Source organism: Spermophilus citellus (genome assembly GCF_964194105.1).
Source record: "Spermophilus citellus genome assembly, chromosome: 2".
NCBI lineage: Eukaryota > Metazoa > Chordata > Mammalia > Rodentia > Sciuridae > Spermophilus > Spermophilus citellus.
The window spans coordinates 151,480,832-151,504,405 of NC_138183.1; the positions used below are offsets into that span (position 1 = coordinate 151,480,832).

Below are 23,574 nucleotides of genomic sequence, written 5' to 3' on the forward strand. Positions count from 1 at the left end.
GGAAATATAATTGCTTCAAATCTGCTGAATGTTTGTACAACGAGCTGCCAACTACATGTCAAGTATAGTTTGTGTTATCAGAATTAGAACACAGAATAAATTGAAGTATATACTGCAAAATGAGACTCCAATAAGGGAGAGGTAGAAGGGTAATTCTGAATTTATACTGTCAGCTTGTAGGATACTTAAACTACCTATTTCATATAACAGATATAAGTTCTGTCTGGAGAATTCGATGATTATTATGGGGACTTAAATTTTAGAAAGATCTATAAAATATAAAACCAGGGAGGCTGCAATTCAGTGGAAGAATATTTATCTAGTATGTGCAGGCCCTGTGCTGAATTGCTGAATCCGCAGCACTGTAAAAGAAAGCGGGGGGTGGGGGGATTGGGACAGGATATGAGGTGCTTGATTTGTGAAAAGGTCTGGATTTTTGAATCCAAGACTGGGATTTAGAGGAATCTTGAAGAGACTGATCCTGTGTTTTCTATTTAGGTTTTATTTGGAAATTATTCTAAAATTATATCAATAACACTTTGCTTCTTACAGGATTTACCTGACTTGAAGGGTTAGTCCTAATCTACAAGCTAATGAACTAGGGAACTAGGAAAAAAAGTAAATTTTTTACAGCAATTAAAACTAGCTAACAAGCAATGCCTCTACATTTAATGATCTGTATGTACATAGCTTCAGAGTGCTCAAGCTGTAAGGGTTGCTTCCTCTCTTTACTCACTGATATCCAATAGGAAAGAGCTTGTCTTCACAGTCAGAGAGATCATTCAGAATTCCTAAGCAGTCAATCGTCATTGAGCCTGACCAAGAAAAGAACTGATTAGAAGTCATAATGGGAGGGATCATTTTATAACTGAGGACTAGAAAGTGCCCCAATGACAACACAGTCCTCCCAATAACCCAGGTCCAGGTCATACCGATCATCATGTGAATATTTTCTGGTTCTAAACCATTGAGGAACTTCCTTCTCAAGCTGATTCCTTCAAAGTCCACAAACACTCTTCTAAAAACTTCAAATCCATTCTCAGGAACCACCTTAAATAAAAACCCAAGATTGCTGTTAATAGATTGTCTCTTTACACATTATATTCATGGTACTGGCTCTCTCTGAGCATCTCAAAATCACCTTTCAATCTTACTAGAAGCACCTCTTTATTTTTCATAAATAGGTGACCCTTGGAATGCCTAGTAGGAAAGCAAAACTGAATTTGCCATTTTGCTATTTTTTTTTTTAGTATTTTTTCCTAAATTCCTGAAGAATTAAAAAAGCTACTAAATAAGCCATAAAAAGATGTAGAAGAAACTTAAAGGTATATTGTGAATTGGAATAAACTGGTCTGAAAAAACTACATACTATAGCATTCCAACTACATAGGAAGCTCTGGAAATGGCAAATTCATGGAGATAGTAAAAAAGATCAGTGGTTGCCAAGGGTTGGGGGTGTTGACAGGCAGAACACATTCTAGGGCAGTAAAAACATTTGCTTGATATTATAGTGGTGAATACCTGTTATCATATTTGCCTAAACCCATAGAATGTACACTACCAAGAGTGAACCCAAGTATAAAGTACAGTCGCTGAGTGGTAATGATGTATTGATAGAGGTTCATCAATTGCAACAAATAGACAACTCTGGAGGGGGACACAATTAATGAGGGAGGCTGCATATTGTGTACAGGCAGGGAGTATATAGGAAATCTCTGTACCTTCTGCTTAATTTTGCAGTGAACCTAACACTGCTTTAAATAAATAAAGTCAAACACATACATAAAAGCAACTAAAGCTATCTCACCTCGCCTTTGATCAAATCCCGATGTCGTTGGCAATACACTTTTTTATCATCCAGGAAGACACAGTTCTTGGCTCGGGAACACATGAAATGATAGTTGCTGGTGCAGGATGTAAGACAGCAACCCACAGTGGCTCCTGGCTTTTGGCAGAATTCACATCGCTTAAAAAAAAAAAAAAAAAAAAAACAGAAAAAACAGAGCCCTATTCAGACTTTCAGATGTTTTAAATGTTTGTCATCTCCTCTATAGAATCATCCCATTCTCGCTTTCCTAAAACTAATTTTGTTGAATGGTAATCCGTTGAACTCCAGAAAAATCCTGAGGATCAGACTAGCTTCCTCAAATCCTTGCTCTACGACTATCCATACCATACAGCCTTTTAGCTATACATTTAAACACTACAACTGGATTTAGGATTAGATCTAAAACATAGTTTTTCTAGGATTAATGACTGACTTACAAGACATGAAACTCTTAAAAATCAATCCTGAAAATATCTCAAAGCAACTCTGTTTTAAAAAGGTTTTACTAGTCAGAAACATAATGGTTCTTTAGTTACTAGACTGACATAACAAACTTATCAAATGACTCCAAGGTTTTCTTCAACTGGCCCTGTATGTTACCACCTTATTTTATTATTCAATCTGGACTCCTCCAGGAAGGACTTTCTGTTTATATTCACCACATAATTTACTACTGCTTTTTTGCAAGTGCTATTGTTTGTTGGACAGCTTGTTTTATAATCCTTCATTTTCTCCCCTCCTTCAAAACAGAGCTTTTAAATTTTTCTCCTGCTATTTCTGATTACTCTCAACTGCAACTGATCACTTCCCATATCTCTTCTTCATGTATTTATATAAATTTATTCTGTGGAACCTCAGAATATTGACTCAACTGAGGCCTCAGAGATCTCAGTCTAAATCCCCTAACACATTGATACTTTTCTCACATATTTGAATTGTCTCCCAAATTAGGTAATACTTTGTTTTGTATTGCTTTTGTATCCCTCTTCCAAAGATCAGAATAGCAATCTGTCTATAATGTATGTCAATACTTGTTGGCTAACTACTCTGAGGACAGAGTAGTTAGCCAACAAGTTATTTTTCTATAGATTGGAAATTTTTATAAATCTAGAGAATATAAAAATGAGCAATGTGGTAAGTTTATATAGATATGCATTGACTTCTTTAAAACCATATTTCTTTACCTACAGAAAGAACACCTAGAAAATGAAAGGACATCTCTTTCATAAAATTTACACATTAAGTTCTTACCAGCTGCTTGCCTCTGATCACAGCCATATGCACATTCTTTAGTGACCCATCATCATCTTCAAACACTTCCGCTGACCACAAAGCACAATTTACATGTGTCCATTCATTTTGGCCAATGTATAGCAAACGGCCAGCATCCTATGAAATAAAGAATTTTTTTTTCTTAATGAATAAAATGTTGGGCTGAGGTTATGGCTCAGTGGTACAGTGCTTGCCTCACACATGTGAGGCACTAGGTTCGATTCTCAGCACTGCATATAAATAAATGAATAGAATACAGGTCCACAAACATCTAAAAAATTTCTAAAAAAAATAAAGGTCAATCAACAACTAAAATATAATATTAAAAAAAAGAATAAATTGTCAAAGGAGGCTTTCCTTGATATTAGCTTTACTTCAGAGAAGATTACCTCAAGAAAACAAATTTAATTCTGTAATTTAGGAATGTACACAAAAATCACAATTCAGCTTTCAATGTTTCTGTTTTCTACTTCCCTCTTTCCTAGCTTACTTTTTCTATAGATAGGAAATTTTTATAAATCTAGAGAATATAAAAATGAACAATGTGGTAAGTTTATACAAATATGCATTGACTTCTTTAAAACCATATTTCAAAATCAATTCTCTCAGACTGTATTAAATAAATACTTTTTGAAAAAAATGAAAGCTTAGCCAGGTGCAGTGGCACACGCCTGTAATCCCAGGGGCCTGGGAGGCTGAGACAAAAGGATCACAAGTTAAAATCCACCGCCCGCCCACCGCCCCCAAATACAAGGACTAAGGATGTAGCTCAGTGGGTAAATTGTCTCTGGGTTAAATCCCCTGCCCTGCTTGCCCAAATTGAAAGCTTACTATGTGCCAAGCATTAAATGAAGGCTTTGCATACATTATTTCATTTGATCCTTACAACCACCCTGAGATAAGCATTATCATCTTCATTTTAAAGCTGTAACTAAGGGTCAGAAATTACACCACTGGCTAAGGTCAAAGGGTAGGTGGTCAAGCACAGAAGAGAACCTAGGCTGCCGTCACAGATGGAGCTCTTAACCACTCTGCTGGCTTACATTAAACTAAACAAGCTATGTAAAATGTAACTTATATTTTATTGACTTTCGTGAAATTTTTGAGAAACTTCTAATAGAAAATACTGGACATCAGGGCTAGGGATGGAGTTCAGGGGTAGAACGTTTGCTACCATGTGTGAGGCCCTAGGTTCCATCCCAATACCACAAAAAATGAAATAAAATTACTTGACAAACTAATTTAAGGCAAATCAATTAATTTAGCTTTGAATCAACTAAATCAATTGTTTAAAAAAAATTTAAGAGCCACTTTTAAGGAAACATTCATTAAACAGTACTCAGTCAACAAGTGTTGACACAAAGGATAAATCATCCATGTGAAGTGCTTGTTAACTAGGATCTCTGGTCCCAAAATACTTACATTAGCACTGTCATCACCGTACATTAAACATAATGCACACTGTCTATTATCTTCTATGCCTGGGGGTGGGTTCAGCTCTGGACTGTCTTCTCTGCTCCTGTCAGTACCTTGGAACCCAGAAGACATTCAGTTAAAATTAGCAGTACTATTTCTGATTTCCAGTTAAAATAGTGTATAAAAAAATACTTTGGGGAAAAGTGTTCAAAGTTATGCTATTTCAGCATCTACATAATACTCAAGTATTTTTACCTTAAGGTCTTGTTAACATCTCAAGTAAGCAAAAACAATGATGCTATTACATTTAAGGATGACCTGAAAATTTCTTTTTGATAACCAAGCATATTAAAATTTTTTTCAAGTAAGTTAAATTTAGATTCACAATGTCAATTATTTGCATCTAGCAAAAAATGGATAACTCTTTGGTGCCTTACTCAAAATTGGTGGAGTAGGAGGATGTAGAGGAGTTGGTGAGTCTGGTTCTCCCGGCCCTTTGGGTTTGGGAGCTGGAATGATTTTCTTCATTAAAGGAGGCTGCTCAGTGTGGCTGTTTTCCTCTCGCTCCTGCCACTGAGCATAATTATGGTCAAGTGAAGGTGGAAGCACTGCGTTTGGTAACATCCCACTGCTGAAAATAATTGATTCAACAAGTATTTATTGAACTCCTACAATATACCTAAAACCATACAAAATCAAATTCTTGATATCATCAGGTCTTGGACCCATGTTTGAGCTATTTACAAAATGTAAGAATAAGTCACAGAATTGGAAAACTGCCAAAATACACAGAACTTTAATTTTAATATCATAATCTCAATATATGACTCTTGCCTAAACTTCTAGAAATAATTGATAACCCTTTCAAATATCAAAAGCAGGCTGGAGTTTTGGAGCTGTAGCTTGGTGGCAGAGCACTTGCCTAGCATGTGTGAGGCACTGGGTTTGATTCTCAGCACCACACTAAATAAATAAATAAACAAACAAATAAATAAATAAATAAAGGCATGCTATTTGTTTACAACTACAAAAGAAAAAAAAAGCAGGCTGGTGACGTAGCTCAGTGGTAGATTGCTTGCCTAACATGTGCGAGTCCTTGGGTTTCATCCCCAGTACTGTCCTTTTCCCCAAATCAAAAGAATTTACTGGAATAAAATTAAAGGTTAAATATGAAGAATCAAGAGTAGTACACAGCATCGTTTAAACTAAGTAAAACAGAACCTAATTATAACAACTATGCAGTTGTATCACATATATTTTGTCCCTATGCCACAAATCAAACAAAATTCCCTAAAACCTAACAAATATGTATGTGAAAAAAGAGGCAATAGCCTACAATGAACTAAAATGCTGGCTCCAAAACCAGCACTAAAAAGGCATCTCAACAGATTCATTTTTTTTTAATTTTATTTTTTTAGTTGTAGATACACACAATACCTTTGTTTTATTTTTATTTATTTTTATGTGGCGCTGAGAATCGAACCCAGTGCCTCACACAAGCCAGACAAGCAAGTGCTCTACTGCTGAGCCACAACCCTAGCCCTTCAATGGATTCATTTTTAATATTAAAACTTCCTAGAACTCTGATTTCTAGTTGACAAAAAAGTACAGTACTTAATTAACTTACTTGCTTGACACTTTATTTGGCTCCCAAAACCTTGACTTTTTGACGCTGAACCATGGAAACACTCGTTCCATTTGCTAAAAGAAAAACAATGTAAATATGTTACCATTCATTTGGAAACCACAAAAAAACTGACAACTTCACACCAACATCACTGTTAACATTGAAAATAATTTCAGGCTACCAAGGCAAAGAACTATCCACTCAGGCAACTTCCTCCCAAAGAAGCAGAGGAACAAATAAAATTAAAAGGTGTTTTGTACATGTGGCAAAGCAAACAGTAAAGAGAATAAGTCCATTATATTCATGGAGCAATTAGTCATAGGTAAGCAATAAAAACAGAACTATTAATATCACTTTTTTTTAAAGAGAGAGTGATAGAGGGAGAGAGAGAGAGAGAGAGAGAGAGAGAGAGAATTTTTTAATATTTATTTTTTAGTTATCGGCGGACACAACATCGTTGTTTGTATGTGGTGCTGAGGATCGAACCCGGGCCGCACGCATGCCAGACGAGCGCACTACCGCTTGAGCCACATCCCCAGCCCTATTAATATCGTTTACCCGAATAAAGAAGGACTTGACCATGCTGTTGGCTTTTTTAATCTCTGGCTGCCCTCCATCTGAATTAATGGCTGCTTGAATGATCTTCACGATATCATCACTGAACTCCAACTGTATACAAAAATAAAACATTAATTATTCATAAAACAGCAAACTCTCAAAATCACTTCCTCTTCCAGCACAGAGATCCAACAGAAAACTCACACCCTATTTTAATAATATAGTGTCACTCCTCTTTGGCTGAGGCCTGTGGGATTCACTTCACAACTAACTTAAAGCAATCAAGAGATGCAAGGCTAATAAGGCAAGAATGTAAACAAATTAGCTCTATCATGGTAAGTTACCTAGACAGGCTCACAATTTTTTATTTGGAACAAAATGAGTATAGAATTGAAGAGCAAATACAGACCATGAGATAACAAATGATAAATCCCTATACATTCTTAAAATCATAAAATTAAGATAATCTATCTACACTTGAATATCATAAAGACACATTATTCAGATTTGAGCTCAAAAGAGAACACATTAACCTCACATTAGCATTTTTCCCATAAATAGTTCTTAGCGCTTCCTCTCATAAAAATAATTTTCAGAGAACTCAGTTGAAAGCCAAATAAAAAATAACATTTTAAGATATCACCATATAATAACCCTTCTTTTGAATCACAGGGCTAAAATAGCTCATATACTTTTAGGTTATTTAAAGCCAGATGACATTTCTAAATATAATACAAATAATTTTTAAAATTTATTTATACCCAGCATCATTCCACAAAGATCTAAGAAAACTAAATTGGCACTTGAACCACTGGTGGTTTGCTGTGGAGACATACCACTGATGTGTAGCTCCCCTGGTCCATTTTCCTCTTGACTCCCTCCAGATCTAAAGGCTGTTGATCATCCTGCTTGCTGACCTCAGTAAGAACTGGGGGATCAGGTCCTTCTGGAGAGCTGCGAGAAGGTATACTCTCCTCTGTCTCAGGGTTTAAGTCTGGAGGCTTCGCAGCCTGTTGCCAGAAAACAGATGTTTCTTTAACCTAACTCTTAAAATGAGGCATCCATGCACATTCTATTAAAGTTAATAAAGATGGTAATGAATAATTCATATTACAAAAAAGAGAACACAAAAAGAACCAAAGATTTCTCAAAAGTGAAAATGATTTCTGAGAAGTTAAAATAAACCTATTACCTAATAGCTTAGTTAGGCTAGCTTAGGAGTTTTCCTTGATAATTTTCAAACCTAGTATAAAAAATTGAAACTGGGGCTGGGGATGTGGCTCAAGTGGTAGCGCGCTCGCCTCGCATGCGTGCGGCCCGGGTTCGATCCTCAGCACCACATACAAACAAAGATGTTGTGTCCGCCGAGAACTAAAAAATAAATATTAAAAATTCTCTCTCTCTCTCCCCTCTCTCACTCTCTCTTTTAAAAAAAAAAAATTGAAACTGTGGGCTGGGGTTGTAGCTCAGTGGCTGCAACTTGCCTAGCATATGTGAAGCACTGGGTTCGATCCTTAGCACCACATTAAAAAAAAAAATTAAATAAGGGCATGCTGGGGGCTAGGGGTGTGGCTCAAGCGGTAGCGCGCTCGCCTGGCATGCGTGCGGCCCGGGTTCGATCCTCAGCACCACATACCAACAAAGATGTTGTGTCCACCAAGAACTAAAAAATAAATATTAAAAATTCTCTCTCTCTCTCTCTCCTCTCTCTCTCTTTAAAAAAAAAAAAAAGGCATGCTGTCCATCTACAACTATAAAAAATTTTGAAATTGAAACTATGTCTATAACTCCTTTGGAATATGACACAGATAATTCATTTTCTTTCTCAAAAACAACAAAAAAGGAGCTTTATGGTGAAACATCAGCTTCACTTTGAGTTAAAGTTATCTAGGTGGTTCTTTCAATATTATACCTTTTCCAATGACTGACTACTTTATAGATACATAGTTCACAACTTGGACAAAAAGCAGAATTTTCAAGTGGATTACTATGCCTGCCTCCCAATATTGCTCTTGTCTCTAGGCTTAAACCTCTCTTAATCCTTCTTCTCTACTCCAGTGGAGAATTTTTTTTCCCCCTCTAAAAAACAACTTTATTCTTGGGTAAAGTTCTTCACTGGCTCCCCATTATCAACAGAGTAAAAAATCCAAATTTCTTATTATAGTACCAACGCCTTTGAAGATACAGTTCCTTTCTACTTCCTATTATACAGAAGAATTTATCCTAAAACTTTTCCCTAATGGTTATCACCAAAACAAGTAACTATAAAACTAAATGAAGAACAAAGCAAAACAAGAAAAAAAATCCTTTCTATTGTTAGGTAATATAAATATAATACAAATAATTTTAAAAATTTATTTATTTAGATAAAAACCATGTAAGAACAAGCTTTCAGAAAACAAAATGCAACTTCAGTCTACCTGCCGGTAGCGTAGCAAATGGCTGGTAGTCCGTGAATTCAACAAGGCTGTCAGAACTTGCTTCAGAGAAATCTGTAGCTCTTTTTCAAGAGCCAGTCGCCACTCAGCAGGATGCCGCTCAGTACAGTTGACACAAGTGTAGGCCACACTTTCCGGCAAATTAGATAGAATCTCATACATCTCATCTAGGAAAACAAAAAACTACAATAAGGAGGTCCTCTGAAGAGCAAGAGAGGGAGAGAAGGTAAACTATGCCACTGACCTTACTATAAAGCTGTATGTTAGAAACCTACCTAAGAGGCTACAATACTGTAGGACATTGTACACATTGATATCCCAAAGGGACATTATTAATTAATACTAATCCAGGATTTGGTTATTCGAGAACCAAAAGGTTATGGTACCCACAAAGGACAACAAAGAAGTAAAGGGATGTGCTCAGAAGAAGTGAGCACAAACAATACAATGCTACTTATTCTAAAGACTAAACAATAACTTCTTTTTAAAGAACTTTAAATAGCACTACCACAATTTTAGGTTTATAGTGCTCTGGGGGCTATAAATGTAGCAGTACCAAGGGAGAAAGAAACTGTAATAAAAAGACTCCAACCTTCTGTACCTGAAAGATTCTCACATTTGGAATGGACCCAGCGATCACACTTCCCACACTGCATCATCTTACTCTCATAGTCATCATCATCATAACACTTGTCACAGAGAGGGCAGAAGTTTCCTGAAAGCAGAGTAAAGATTGCAGTAGTGCTTTGGGCTCACATACCAATACTTTTAAGGCCCTCAACCTAATCTAAAATCTGTATTCTTCCAGACTAGCATTCACTTCTGAACCGTAGCATGGATCTGCTATGAACTTTGACACATCTACTAAATGTTAAGATTATTCTGGGCTTCTAGAATACTCCTAGGAAAGATTTGTATGTGCCATTATTTCTCTTCTTTAGACCCATTTATAACTGTCATGAGAATATCTTAAACATTTGAAAAAATGTTTAAATTTTCAAAAAGAGGTGGCAATATAGGAGTACACAACAATTAATTTAACTTTTCTCTATTTCCAGTGTTTCTACAGGAAAAGAGCTCTGAGCAGCGTTTTCTAAAATCCAGTATTATATACAGCCTTCATATATTTGCTTTATCTGTGTATTCCCTATATTATTTATTACTTAATAGAACTCTTTAGGGGCTGGAGTTGTGGCTCAGTGGTAGAGTGCTCGCCTAGCACATGTGAGGCATGGGGTTTGATCCCCAGCACTACATAAAAATAAAATAAAGGTATTGTGTCCACCTACAACTAAAAATAAATATATATAAATTAGAACTCTTTAAATTGATCTGCTTATTTTACTTAAAATAATTCTAGTAGTGACTTTATATCATTATTAGTCTAGGTCGATAAAATAACAGCTCTAAGGTATTGGTTACCTTTTTTTTTTTTTTCTTCCTAGCCTAACTATTAAAATGCTTGCTGGGCACAGTGGCATGCTTGTGTAATCTCAGAAGGCTGAGACGGGAGGATTAAGTTCAAGACCAGCCTCAGCAATTAGGCAAGACCCTAAGCAATACAGTGAGACCCAATCTCTAAATAAAAAATAAAAAGGCTGGGGTTTTTGCTTTGTAGTAATGCACCCTTGGGTTCAGTCCCCAGGGCCAAAAAAATTTTAATAAAATTAAAAAATAAAATGCTTGAGTACCACTTAGAGCCATTTTTGAAACAATCAAATGTATATAAATCACACTTTGGCTCTATTGGCTTAGAGCATTCATTTGCAGTTAGCTATGATAAAAACTTCCCATGGAAGTTAACAAAATATTCCAGTTTCTAAGTATTCTCTGCAAAGGAAAAAGCAGCAGTGGGAACACGGAATGTGTCTAACTGGCATCCTTGACACAACAAGTAAGATTCTGTACTTCATTCCCCAAAAAGGCCAATTTGCTTTCAAAACACCATACACGGGCAAAATTGGATTTTTGGATACCTTTAGCAAAGAGTTTGGCACAATCATGGCACAGTGAAAAATCATGAGACCACTGTGCATCCCACCCTTTGCCTGGAGTTGTGGATCCACAGCTCTTGCAGCGAACACACTTGGTACATATCTGGAAAAGAAGAAAAGAAATTCAACAGGAATTTTATTTAATTTATTTTTTATTTTTTTAAATATTTTTTTAGTTATACATGGACACAACATCTTTATTTTATTTATTTTTTTTAAAGAGAGAGTGAGAGAGGGAGAGAGAGAAAGAGAGAGAATTTTTTTAATATTTATTTTTTAGTTATTGGCGGACACAACATCTTTGTTTGTATGTGGAGCTGAGAATCGAACCCAGGCCGCACACATGCCAGGCGAGCGCGCTACCACTTGAGCCACATCCCCAGCCCCTCAACAGGAATTTTAGTCTAATTTAGTTTAATTAGGGGCTGGGGTTGTGGCTCAGCGGTAGAATCCTGCCTAGCACATGCAAGGCCCTGGGTTTGATCCTCAGCACAACATAAAAATAAATACCTTTATTTAATTTTTTAAAAAATATTTTTTTAAAAAATTAAAAATAAAAAGATCACAATGCTACTCATTTCTAGATTTTACTTCTTTATTGAGATGACTTTTCCTAATGAGGCAAAAAAATTATTACACTGAGATACTCAAGCAAGGATATACCTATTAAAAGTTATATAAGCCTAACCAATCCATGACAATTCTTTCTGAAACAGCATAATGTGTGTACTCACCCAAACTTTCTTTTTCTTTGTGGGTTTGGTGGGATAGTTTGGTCCCAGGCACTCAGGGTGATAGCTGTTTCGGCACTTATTACACTCCAGCAGTTGCTGTAGGAGAATACAATGGCAAAAAAAGTGGGCATCACATCACCTTCACTAAATACCTCTACTTAGCACCCATTTCATAATATCTTTAAGTGAGTATAGCACACAATTTGAACAACTTAAAATTTTCTCATACACCACTTACTCAATTAAAATAGAGATTTATTTCCTATGAAAAGCACTCAGTAGGTAAATTATCAGATAGATTTTTACTTATTTTTGGAATTTTTTCCAGTATCATTTTCTCTGCTAAATTTCCAAAATTCATTTTCCACAGAATCAGGCAATTGATTACACCCAATTAAATAGTCAAAACAGATTAAGTCAGAGGAGAAAAGAATATAGACATAAAACCTCAAAACAGAAGGCAGATATGGAGAGAGGAATCCTCTACTAGGTCTATTACTATGTTTTGTACCTTTGTAGCCTGATGCTGCCTTCCACAAACATGACAGAACTTGCATCGACGACAACACCAATTTTCCAGCTGGTCCTCCAGAGGGCGCTCGTTCTCCTCTAAACAAAACTTGTGGAAGGGCTCACAACACACTTGGCAATACACAAACTAAAGCAAGAAGATGGGAACACAGAAGCATGTCAAAAAACGGTGCAGGAAAAAAATATCAACCATATCCCACTTAAATACTTCGAATTTTAGGAATCCACTGGTGTTATACAGGTTGAGCATCCATAACTCCAAAATTTGAATGAAATTCAAAATGTTCCAAAATCTAAAACATTTTGAGGGCTGATATGAGAAAATCCCATACCTGATCTCCAATGGCTCAATGTACCCAAACTTTATTTCATGTACGAAATTATTATAAATAATTTATAAAGTTACCTTCAGGCTATGTGTATAAGGTATATGTGAAACAAATGAATTTCATGTTTAGAACTGTGTCTCACCTCCATAATATCTCATTATGTATATGTAAATATTTCAAAACCCCCAAAATAGCCAAAATCCAAAACACTTCTGATCTCAAGTATTTCAGATAAGAGACACTCAACCTGTATTTAACTAATCCCAGTGAATTAAATAGTCAATAGGCAATGCAGGAAATTCAGGGAACTAAAGTAGTAATGACAATAGAATTACAAAGTAATGAAATAAATATGACCTAAGATTTAACAGAAAATGCAAATACCATAGACGACATAAAAACTATGGGAATATAAGGGAGTTGGTTAGGAGGGCCTTAAAAGCTCATTACAATATGCTATACACTCTGTTTTATCCTTTCTATCTGTAATTTTTAAAATAAGTAACTTTCAGTTGCTACAGTGGTGCACATCTATAATCCCAACACTTATAAGACTGAGATAGGGGCTGGGGATGTGGCTCAAGCGGTAGCGCGCTCGCCTGGCATGCGTGCGGCCCGGGTTCGATCCTCAGCACCACATACCAACAAAGATGTTGTGTCCGCCGAGAACTGAAAAATAAATATTAAAAAAAAATTCTCTCTCTCTCTCTCCCCTCTCTCACTCTCTCTTAAAAAAAAAATAAATAAATAAGACTGAGATAGGAGGATTTAAAGTTCAAAGCCAGCCTCAGCAACTGAGAAGGCCCTAAGCAACTTAGTGAGACCCTATCTTAAAATAAAAAATAAAAAGGGCTGGGATGTAGCTCTGGAATAAAGTGCCCATAGGTTCAATCCCCTCCCCCAAAAAAGGTTATTTCCAAGTTCATAAAGCACTGTCAAAAATACTGAGGAGAACCCCTAAATTTTTGCTTTACTGGGACAATTGATCAAACCTAAATAACTTCCTAATTTTGATAATTAATTACACTGTGGTTACAGAAGAAAATATTCCATGATTTTAGGAAATACAAACTAAGACAATTATTGGCAAAAGGGCCATGTCTACAACTTACTCTCAAATTTTTAGGAAAAAAAAATTGTCTATATATATTACAAAATGTGAACATATTTCATTTCTAATTTTTTAAAATATATACATACAAAGAGAAACAGAGGAAAAAATTCACTTTTTAGGAATTCTGTAAAACTGTTGTGCACATCTATATATAATTTCTTTTTTTTTAAGAATTTTTTTTTAATATTTGTTTTTCAGTTTTCGGCGGACACAACATTTTGTTTGTATGTGGTGCTGAGGATCGAACCCGGGCCGCACACATGCCAGGCGAGCATGCTAGCACTTGAGCCACATCCCCAGCCCCTATATATAATTTCAATTAGAACAATACCACCCTAAAAAAAAATCAATTTAATCATAGAAGCTATAGGACTGCTACTACAAAAAGTTAAGTTATTCCTGTGGGTAGTGTATGTATGAATGCAAAGCATTAGTCTACAGAGGAAAAAAAGAGATACTGTGGACCCCTGACACTTATAAACCCACTATTCTTAGTCTCAGCAACATTTGAAGCAACCCCAGCACTTAGTACAATGTTCCTATGAAACACAAACAAAGTATCTCCTTAATGAACCAAAGACCAGTCAACAACTTGTAATTTTGCTAATGCATAACTACAATACCAAGTGAGCAGAACTGAGTCTATGCTAGTTCTGAGTATCACTGACTATTCAACATCCAGATTTTAACCAGGCCTTAGATTATGTTTGTAATTACTGAATACATATGTGATGAATAAAAGTTAACTAGGTATTCAGGAACTTGAGAATTGTATAGGTCTTAAAATTTATCCCTTATCAATGACAAAATACTGCTTCTTATTTAAAATTGTGCTATTCTCTTTCTTTCTCATCCTACTGCAGAGACCTCAAGAAGATAAAAACAGAAAACAAAGGCCACCCACAATCCAACTACATTTTAAATATTATAAGTCATTCTCCATTTTTCTCCCCCCCCTCCCTCCCTCCCTCCCTCCCTTCCTTCCTTCCTTCCTTCCTTCCTTCCTGTGCTTTACTACTGAGCCTCATCCTCAATCCTTTTTCATTTTGAAACAGGATCTTGCTAAATTGCTAAGGTTGGCTTTGAACTTATGATCCTCCTGCCTCAGCTTCCCAAGTCACTAGAATTATAGGTATAAGCCACTGTGCCCAGCTCTATGTATATAGTTTAAAAACATTTATTCAAACCCAAATGAGATCATGTATTATGTATACTTTGTAACCTTCTCTTTTCACTCGGTGACCTGTCATGAACATCTATGTTAATATCAAGACCATATTATCATATTTTCCCATTATATACATGTCCTATCATTATTTTAACCCAGGCTCCCTATAATGGACTTTCAAGTTGTTTCTATTATTTATATCAACATGAAAAATATGAAATAAAGTCATATATACATAGATAGAGAGAGACAGAGAGGGAGAGATAATTTGTTAACTTTTCTAAGTATTACTTTAAGACAAACATGTAAGCCAGGCATGGTGGGACACACCTGTAATCCTAGCTACTTGGGAGACTAAAGCAGCAGGATAATCAAGTTCAAGGCCAGCTTGGGCAACTTAGTGAGACCCTGTCTCAAAATCAAAAGGGCTGGGGATATAGCTCAGTAGTAGAGCACTTGTCTACCATGTGTGAGGTATTGGGTTCAATCCTCAGCACCACATAAAAATAAATTAATAAAATAAAGGTATTGTGTCCATCTAAACTAAAAAAAAAAAAAAAAAAAAAAAAAGTTCCCACTTCTGCATGATTCTTTTTACCATGCTTTAATTTCCAGTTTTTGGTTACTGGAAGAATTAAAAATCCTCCCCCTACAATGCCACGTTTGTTTCTCATTTTGTGAATTATCCATTTCTGTCCTTTGCCCACTTTTTACTAGACTTTGTTCCTTACTGTCAAAAAGAGCTTTTTTATAAATAAGCAGGTTTTTGTAGTCAATGTGAAACAACCACCAATATTATGTTTTATGTACGTATAAATATGTAACATTGAATCCCACCATTACATATAATTATATCAATAAAAAGAGAAAAAGAAGACAAAAAATTAAATAACCATTAACATTCCTTTTTATAAAGGGACACTATCATTTTCCTCATGTTTAAACATCTAATAGAAAAACCAGAACTCTAATAAAGATTGAATTAAAAAGACTATTACTCTAAAAAGCAGATTTCTTTCTGAAATCTCCAAAAAACTTTAAAATATTTCATTAGCTGATTCAAACAAGGATAGTACCTGCTAAATACCAACAAAAGGAATAGTTTCTTTTATCACAGCAAAATAATCTGTTACAGTTTCTAGGGTGCAAAAAAGCAGGATACTTACTTCTACATGCCCACTACTGGCACAGAGAAAGCAAACCACCCTGGGTGTTATAGGAACAGAGGTCAAGATTCCTAAGCCTCCCATCTCCCACACGTTTTCTGCTTCACAATCCTCCTGTAGGCAGAGAGAAAGATCACTTACACAAGTTTTACAAGAGCCTGGGGGTGTAGCTCAGCAGTAAAGCACTTGTCTAGCATGTATGAGGCCCTGGGTTTAATATCTATCAGTGCAAAAAAGCAGAAAAGAAAGTTTTATAATGACAAAATGAAGGTAAAAAACATTAATCAAAAGTGATATCAAGAGTTATTTCATTTCAGTGAGTCCAAACATAACTGCTGTTTTTAAATTTTTAAACCTCTTGGTTCAATTCTTAAATATACAGCCAAAATATACTTCGACTGAAATTTCCTTAGTTTTGATAACTGAAGCAATCATCATAGTTTGAGCATTCCTATGTGAAAGAGTTACTCCCTCAGATACTGCTTAAGATGAACAGGTTTTTCAATGGCTATGTTCTTCAGGAAATTTAGAAACAGTGACCTCACAAGAGTGACTAAAGCTCTTACACACCTGAGCCCATATGCTAACCTGTAGTTATTATACATTTCTTCAAGTTGGTACTGATTTCCTCTCTTTCAGCACTTTTCATCACCATTTTCTTTTATTTAAAGGCCATGAATAAATTGCATCATTACTAAATAGCTTTACCTTAAAGTCCACTCTGATCCTGTGGACTCCATCTGCAGGGATTTTTTGCTTAGAACTATTGCCATTTGAGAGAGTGCTGAGTATGTTCAAAGTGCCTGTATTCTCCTGCTTATTGACTGGAGGAGGTTTTTCCTAAGGAGACAAAAGATGGTTATAGAACAAAACCACACCCTACTTGCCTTCACATTTTCAATTAATAAATCTGGAATATATGTTTACAACATAAGTATCCTATAAACAGAGAAGTAATCTTCAGAAAATTCTTAACTTGGCTGAGATTGTAGCTCAGTGGCACAGCACTTGCCTCACATGCAAGAAGCCCTGGGTTTGATCCCCAGCGTCACAAAAAACAAAAACACTTAAATCCTCTGTTTCTGTCCATAATAAATAAAAATAGTATTTTTTTTCCACAGGTAAAGGTAATTTTTACAGACAAATCTTGATAAAGTATAGTATACGTTGAGGACAGAAAGTGACCTGCAGAATAAACACATTCTTAGGTTACAACATGTGAGGTTCACAAAGAAGCAAAAAGAAAAAGACGCCGCCCTGCCCCCCCAAAAAAGACATGGGCTAAAGCCTAGGCCTGAAGTTGGTTAATTTTAAGAAATTCCACCACCATTTACATAATTTTCAGTTAATTATGAAAATGTCAAGGACAAGGTTTTTCCCTGCATAACAGAACACAGAAAAACAAATCTCTCCTCACCTTTTCTTTTGGTTTTTGTTTTACAGGAATACTTGGGCGGGGAGCCACTTTTTTCGGTTTGCTTTGCTCTGGACCTAAAGAATTGAAAATATATTGCTATGAATGCTGGCAATGAATACTTTAGGTTCAACTGCTGTGAAGAAAGAGGCATTAGAAAAAACCAAAGAACTCCAAGAGTCACACTGGAAATTAAGATAATCTCTCTCTCTCTCTCTCTCTTTTTTTTTTTTTTTTTTTGCTTTTCTTTGTTATTACATAACAATGAAAAAGAAAGTTAATTTTCTAGAACTGAATACCTCAAACATTTTAGGTTTCCAAATATTGTTCCAGACACCAGTAGAACCACACTGTATAGCACTGTGGTTCACCATTCCTTCCTGCCTTCCTTGCTTACCTGACTCTGGTGGTACAGGCTGCTTTTTCTTAGGCTCACTCGGAGTGATCTTGGGAATCTCTTTCCTTGGTGGTGCTGTGCTAGGTGGCTGAGGGGGGATGACTGGTGCTGTCTGGGAGACCTGCTTGCTGGACTTCCTAGAAGCAGGAGTGGTGACTTGTTTGGGCTCAGGCCCGGGTGCAGGGGCATTCCCTTCTTCAATCTTTTCCTCCACTGGCTTTCGAGGTGGAGGCTCATTGCTGCTCTTCTTTGGGGCAGGATCCTCACGTGCTGATGGGGGAGGTTTCTGACTAGAGTCCACCAAGCTTTTCACAATAGTGCTCTCTTTGCTTTCTTTCTTTTCAGTGGTCTTAGACTTTTTCTCTTTCTTTTTCACAGCTAGGGGAACAACACAGTAAGATAATCTATAAATATGAGAAAAATTTTTGTTAAAATAGAACAGAAATGTAACATCATCTTGTTCTGTTTCCTGCAGCTAAAGTTGGCACTGAAAGACTCAAGAAACAATGCCAAGTTGATCAGCTGAAGTAGCTACATTTTTATTGCTCTACGAAGTGGGATAAACTACAATTTTTATGAATTTATTTATTTATTTATTTTTTGTACTATGGATTGTCAAACATACCCCCAAATATAGGAAGAGTCAAATAGTCAAATGAACCCCCACGTACCTATCATCTAGCTTCAACAACCATCAACTCCCCAGGAAAGAGTAGAACTTTAAAAGAAAAAAACAAAACAAACAACAACAACAATAACAACAAAAAACCCCTAGTATTCTCTTTATGCTGAAGGTATACAACAATGACATAAAAGCAGGGAGATCTGGGGGAAGGCCTTTTTACAACACTACCTTTAGCTTGCTTCTGAAGGTAGGCTTTGGAAGGCATCCATTGTAGATTCTGACATTTTCGCATCCTAGGAAACAAGGGATAAGCCATAAAATAAATTGCATTTAAAAGAGAAGCAACTAAAACAAGTGATGATTTATCTGCAAAAATCAGTGAATCTTTATTCAAGTTCATCCTGACAGCTGAAATAAGGATTAATTATTACCCAAGTTAAATCTGAGCCTTTAAAATCCTTGGATCAGCAATTTTTGCCTACCTTTAGGATCTTAAAAACAGCAAATTATTTTGGAAATAGGCCTCAAATTTATTGTAATTCAATAGTGACTATTACCACACACAAAATGATCAATTAAAATTTTTTTTAATATTATTTTTTAGTTATAGGTGGACACAATATCTTAATTTTATTTTTATGTGGTGCTGGGAATCGAACCCAGGGCCTCACACATGCTAGGCAAGCGCACTACCGCTGAGCCAAAACCCCAGCCCCATAAAATTTCTTTTTTTTTTACGATTTTTTTTGGTTGTTGTAGATGGACACAATACATCTATCTATCTATCTATCTATCTATCTATCTATCTGACTATCTATGCATGCCGAGGATCAAAATCAGTGCCTCACACATGCTAGGGGAGTGCTCTACTACCGAGCCACAACTCTAGCCCCCAATTAATATTTCTTGTAATCATATGAGTACTGCTTCCTTTATGAGATTTAATACTCATATTCACATAAAACTGACTAAAATCACCCAGGTTCTGTCTGCCACTGTAATGCTATAGGTATATCTATCTCATGGCTTTGATAACTGTCACCCTTTGATTTAAATTTAATAAAACTTAAACTTAATATGAAGCTAAAATTGTACAGTCTATTCCAACCCCTAAATTCTGTGCAGTTGTGTCCTATTATCATGTACCTTTTTGTAATAACTCACTTTTTACCATTAAAGGACCTAAGACAAAATTCTTGCTTAAGGACAAACCAAAGCACAGAAACTGTCTGCCCTGGTACAGTATTTCCTCCAACTATGCTTTAAAATAATCACTTTCATGTCATTCATTCATTCAGCAAATATCTACTTGTATCAGGCAATTTATGAGATGTTCAATTACCAAAATTTCTAACTATGTGACTCTCCTGGTTCATTTTAAACAAATAAAATCACAGATGGCAAAAGTTTGACTAAAACAGGCGAAAAAATAGTATTCTGAGTCAGAGAGCCCAGAATTCAGGTAAGATGTCTCTAAAGTTTCCTAACTGTCATGAAGATAAAAGTTGTTTCAATTGGTTCAATAAATATTCTGCTTAAACTTGTCAACTTTTAAGCAGAACCCCTCCAGAACTGCACTAATATGGTAGTCACTACTCACATGTGGTTATTTAGATTTAAATTAACTTAAAAGAAATGAAATAAAAGTGTAGTTCCTCAGTTAACCTAGCCACAAGCCAAATGCTCAATAGCCACATGTGGCTAATGAGTACCATATTGAACTGAGCACATACAGAACATTTCCACCACTCTATTCTATTAGACAGCACTGCCCCAGAGCATTCCTTATTTAAGGATAGCCCAAATCTAAACACTTCACAAAATCCAACTCTGCAACTAATCTTGCAGCTCAAGAGATTCAATACAATCACTTTCAGTTTCCTAATGTATCTTTGCAACAATCCAGGGATAAATAAGAAACCTTCATGATTGAGAGGCCAACACCTCAGAGTAAGACCCACTTACTTGCAGCACTGCTTCTTTATATTGCGGCCACCAAACTTGGGCTTGTCTAAGCAATTAGTGCAAACGCCACAGTCCTCAGGCACCTGGCAGCCAGGACACTGCCCACAGCGCCTTGATCTTCGTCCTTTCTTTACTGGAGGTTCCTGAGGGGCCTTGTTTCTGGTGACAGGCTTAATTGGTTTGATGGGTGGAGCAAGAGGTTCAGCATCTTCTGAGCCAGCAATTGATGACTTGTCTGTTAAAGAAATGTGCCATTAATTCCAAAGGAGTATCCATTTCCTTTTTGGAAGTAGAGGGCAAAACCCTTAAAATCCCTTTGAATCATTAGATACATTCAAACTTCATTTTAATTGGTAATCAAAAAATGAAAATACATTTTTTGGAGGGTACTGGGGATTGAACCCAGTGACACTCTACTTTTAAGTTACAGTCCAAGGCCTCCCCTCCTTTTTATTTTTATTTTTTAATTTTTTCTATTATTTTTAAAAATTTTGAGAGTGACTTGCTAGGTTGCCTAGACTCATGATCCTCCTGCCTCAGCCTCCAAGTTTCTGGGATTACAAGTATGTACCACCACGCAAAAATATTCATATGTAGAACTCAGATTTTTTTCTAAGTAATTATTTAAATGTTTAAAAAGAACTGTACCTTGCAGCTTAATGAAAGCAAAAATCCAAATACTGAAAACAAGACAGTCTAACCTAGAATCAAGAACATGAATTGAATGCTTCTAAGGATTCTCTAAATCTCTAAATTTGTTAAAGCTGCAACCCAACATTTCAGAACTATATGGCAATTATGAGAATGTGTCTCACAGACCTCCAATTCCAGGGAGCATAACTGACCAAGGGCCCCTCTGAAATCCAATGATAAAGAGGCTACATGGTTGCTCCCCAGCAGTAAGTTACCAAGGTAGGCTTGTTTCTGAGACACACAAGTCTCCTCTGACAGCCAGCTTTGTTGGAGGACTCCCTGACAGCCTTGCCAAACCTAATACTGCATGGCAATCTAAGAAGGTTCTGCCCAACCTTCCTTCCCTCTCTTCTTGCACTAGAGTCTGACAGCTCTCCCAGTTTTCCCTGGCTACTTGTCCCTTTTTTTACTCAGGCATTTCCCGTAATAAAATCCTTACACATTTAACACCCTCTAGTTATCTGTTTTTTGAAAGACCCAAACTATGAACAGCCTACTGGTTATCTTTTTTTTTTTTTTTTAAATATTTATTGTTTTAGGTGTAGATGGACACAACACAATGCCTTTATTTTTATGTGGTGCTAAAGATTGAACGCTCTACAGCTGAGCCACAATCCCAGCCCTGCTACTGGGTATCTTGGAAAGACTGGTGAACAAGTCAAAAGACTGTTTATATCCCAACACTAACCCTCTGACCTACCATCATTTCCCATGGAAGACAAAATCTTTTCTCGTTCTTCCCATGGTAAGGCACTCAGGGTGGGCATGTCATCAGGAAACACAGCTCGTTTTCGGCCAAGGGCAACAGCAGCTCTTCTACAGACATGTTTAATTCGAGGTCCTCGCACAGAGGTCTCTGATGAATCACTTTCTTGACCCTAAACACAAGAAAGGACAAAAATGATGATGATCATGCATGCTGCAAATATAATTAAATGAAGCCAAGGTATACTTGAGCACTTCATTAGATCCATTATCAAAACATGCAACTAATTACTCCCAGCTGATAAGCCCTATCAATACACAGAAATCAACTACTTCTGCATTCTGAAAATGGCAGCAAAAAGGCCTCTCATCAAAAACAGAAATCTTCCATTTCCAATTATACTAATTCTTTACAATTTCCCTCAAAATTCAAGCTGTCAATCTATATTACAAAAAGGTTCAGTCTGGTTTTCTAACTATAGATTGTTTCCTATATTTCCTTATTGACAGAGTTCTAACTATAGATTGTTTCCTATATTTCCTTATCAACAGAGAAGTGGGTGAAATAGTCTATAAATGAAAATATAAAAGACCATGGCTCCAAACATAAGTATCTCACATACTGAAAAGCCATTGGTCTTATCACCAGAAGGCAAACCAAAACCATCCAACATAGTGTCAGAAATAAGTCTTGTCACACTGCTACTAGAACTCTCAATTGGTAGAATCATTAAATGTAAATATGGCTCAAAGGGGAATTACAACATAAAATCTAAGTTTTTGGCCATTTTAACCTAACTCGGTATGTTGAAATAAATAAATACACATCTACTACAGAACAAAAATTGCTGATCCTGGTAAAAATTGGTTTGGTATGGTGTCATCTTTTTTGAGGGGGTGGGCAGTGGGGTACTGGGTATTGAACTCAGGGCACTCCACCACTGAGCCACATCCCCAGCCCTATTTTGTATTTTATTTAGAGACAGGGTTTCACTAAGTTGCTTAGCGCCTCATTTTTGCTGAGGCTGGCTTTGAACTCGCAATCCTCCTGCCTCAGCCTCCCAAGCTGCTGGGATTACAGGCGTGCGCCACCGGGCCCGGCTTGTTTGGTGTCATCTTAATGAACTGAATTCTACATTTTTTCTGCTCCACAAACTAAGGATAAGCTTCCCATTTGTATGTCACAAACATCTATTATCTATTGCTCTAATCACTCACTACACAGAGGAAGAGAATGTTCTCGTTTTCTCTTTGATAAATATTAAAACGTAACTATAAAAATGTACTTTCAAAATTTAAGCCCCAGATTATACCTCAAACAACTCAGCAGTCTGTAATATCGTTCCAACCTATCTTTTAGCTACTTAGTTCACACTTTCTCATATACGTTTTATACTTTTACATCTCTATCCACACTCTTCCCTCTACTTAGAATGTTAATGCCTTCCCATTTTCTAATTATCAAAATCCTACCAGTCTTTGAAAAACAATTGCATACACCACCCCTCTACCATACTTTTTACACAACTGGATGTAACTGAGACATTTAGCTTAATTAAATCTAGCCTGTAGAAGGGGTGCAGTAAACTGATAGTTTTAA

The 23,574-nt window shown here is 36.3% G+C and overlaps 1 protein-coding gene across 4 annotated transcripts in view; it reads right to left on the reverse strand.

Annotated features, from left to right (window-relative positions):
• KMT2A (lysine methyltransferase 2A) overlaps positions 1-23,574 on the reverse strand; it is an 85,702-nt gene that overhangs the window by 25,518 nt on the left and 36,610 nt on the right. For 2 of the 4 annotated variants that reach the window (XM_081311894.1, XM_081311892.1), the window contains 21 exons: positions 21,970-22,147; positions 20,577-20,811; positions 18,840-18,904; positions 17,987-18,364; positions 17,593-17,666; positions 16,884-17,015; positions 16,176-16,289; positions 12,379-12,525; positions 11,868-11,963; positions 11,116-11,236; positions 9,741-9,854; positions 9,122-9,306; positions 7,538-7,711; positions 6,702-6,812; positions 6,144-6,217; positions 4,954-5,147; positions 4,523-4,629; positions 3,080-3,217; positions 1,808-1,966; positions 933-1,050; positions 737-815 (listed from right to left, as the gene is read on the reverse strand). In XM_081311894.1, coding sequence (XP_081168020.1) covers positions 737-815; positions 933-1,050; positions 1,808-1,966; positions 3,080-3,217; positions 4,523-4,629; positions 4,954-5,147; positions 6,144-6,217; positions 6,702-6,812; positions 7,538-7,711; positions 9,122-9,306; positions 9,741-9,854; positions 11,116-11,236; positions 11,868-11,963; positions 12,379-12,525; positions 16,176-16,289; positions 16,884-17,015; positions 17,593-17,666; positions 17,987-18,364; positions 18,840-18,904; positions 20,577-20,811; positions 21,970-22,147 — 2,993 coding nt within the window. Of the gene's footprint in view, positions 1-736; positions 816-932; positions 1,051-1,807; positions 1,967-3,079; positions 3,218-4,522; positions 4,630-4,953; positions 5,148-6,143; positions 6,218-6,701; positions 6,813-7,537; positions 7,712-9,121; positions 9,307-9,731; positions 9,855-11,115; positions 11,237-11,867; positions 11,964-12,378; positions 12,526-16,175; positions 16,290-16,883; positions 17,016-17,592; positions 17,667-17,986; positions 18,365-18,839; positions 18,905-20,576; positions 20,812-21,969; positions 22,148-23,574 lie in introns of all 4 variants that reach the window. The other 2 variants (XM_081311893.1, XM_081311891.1) reach the window with 1 other exon arrangement.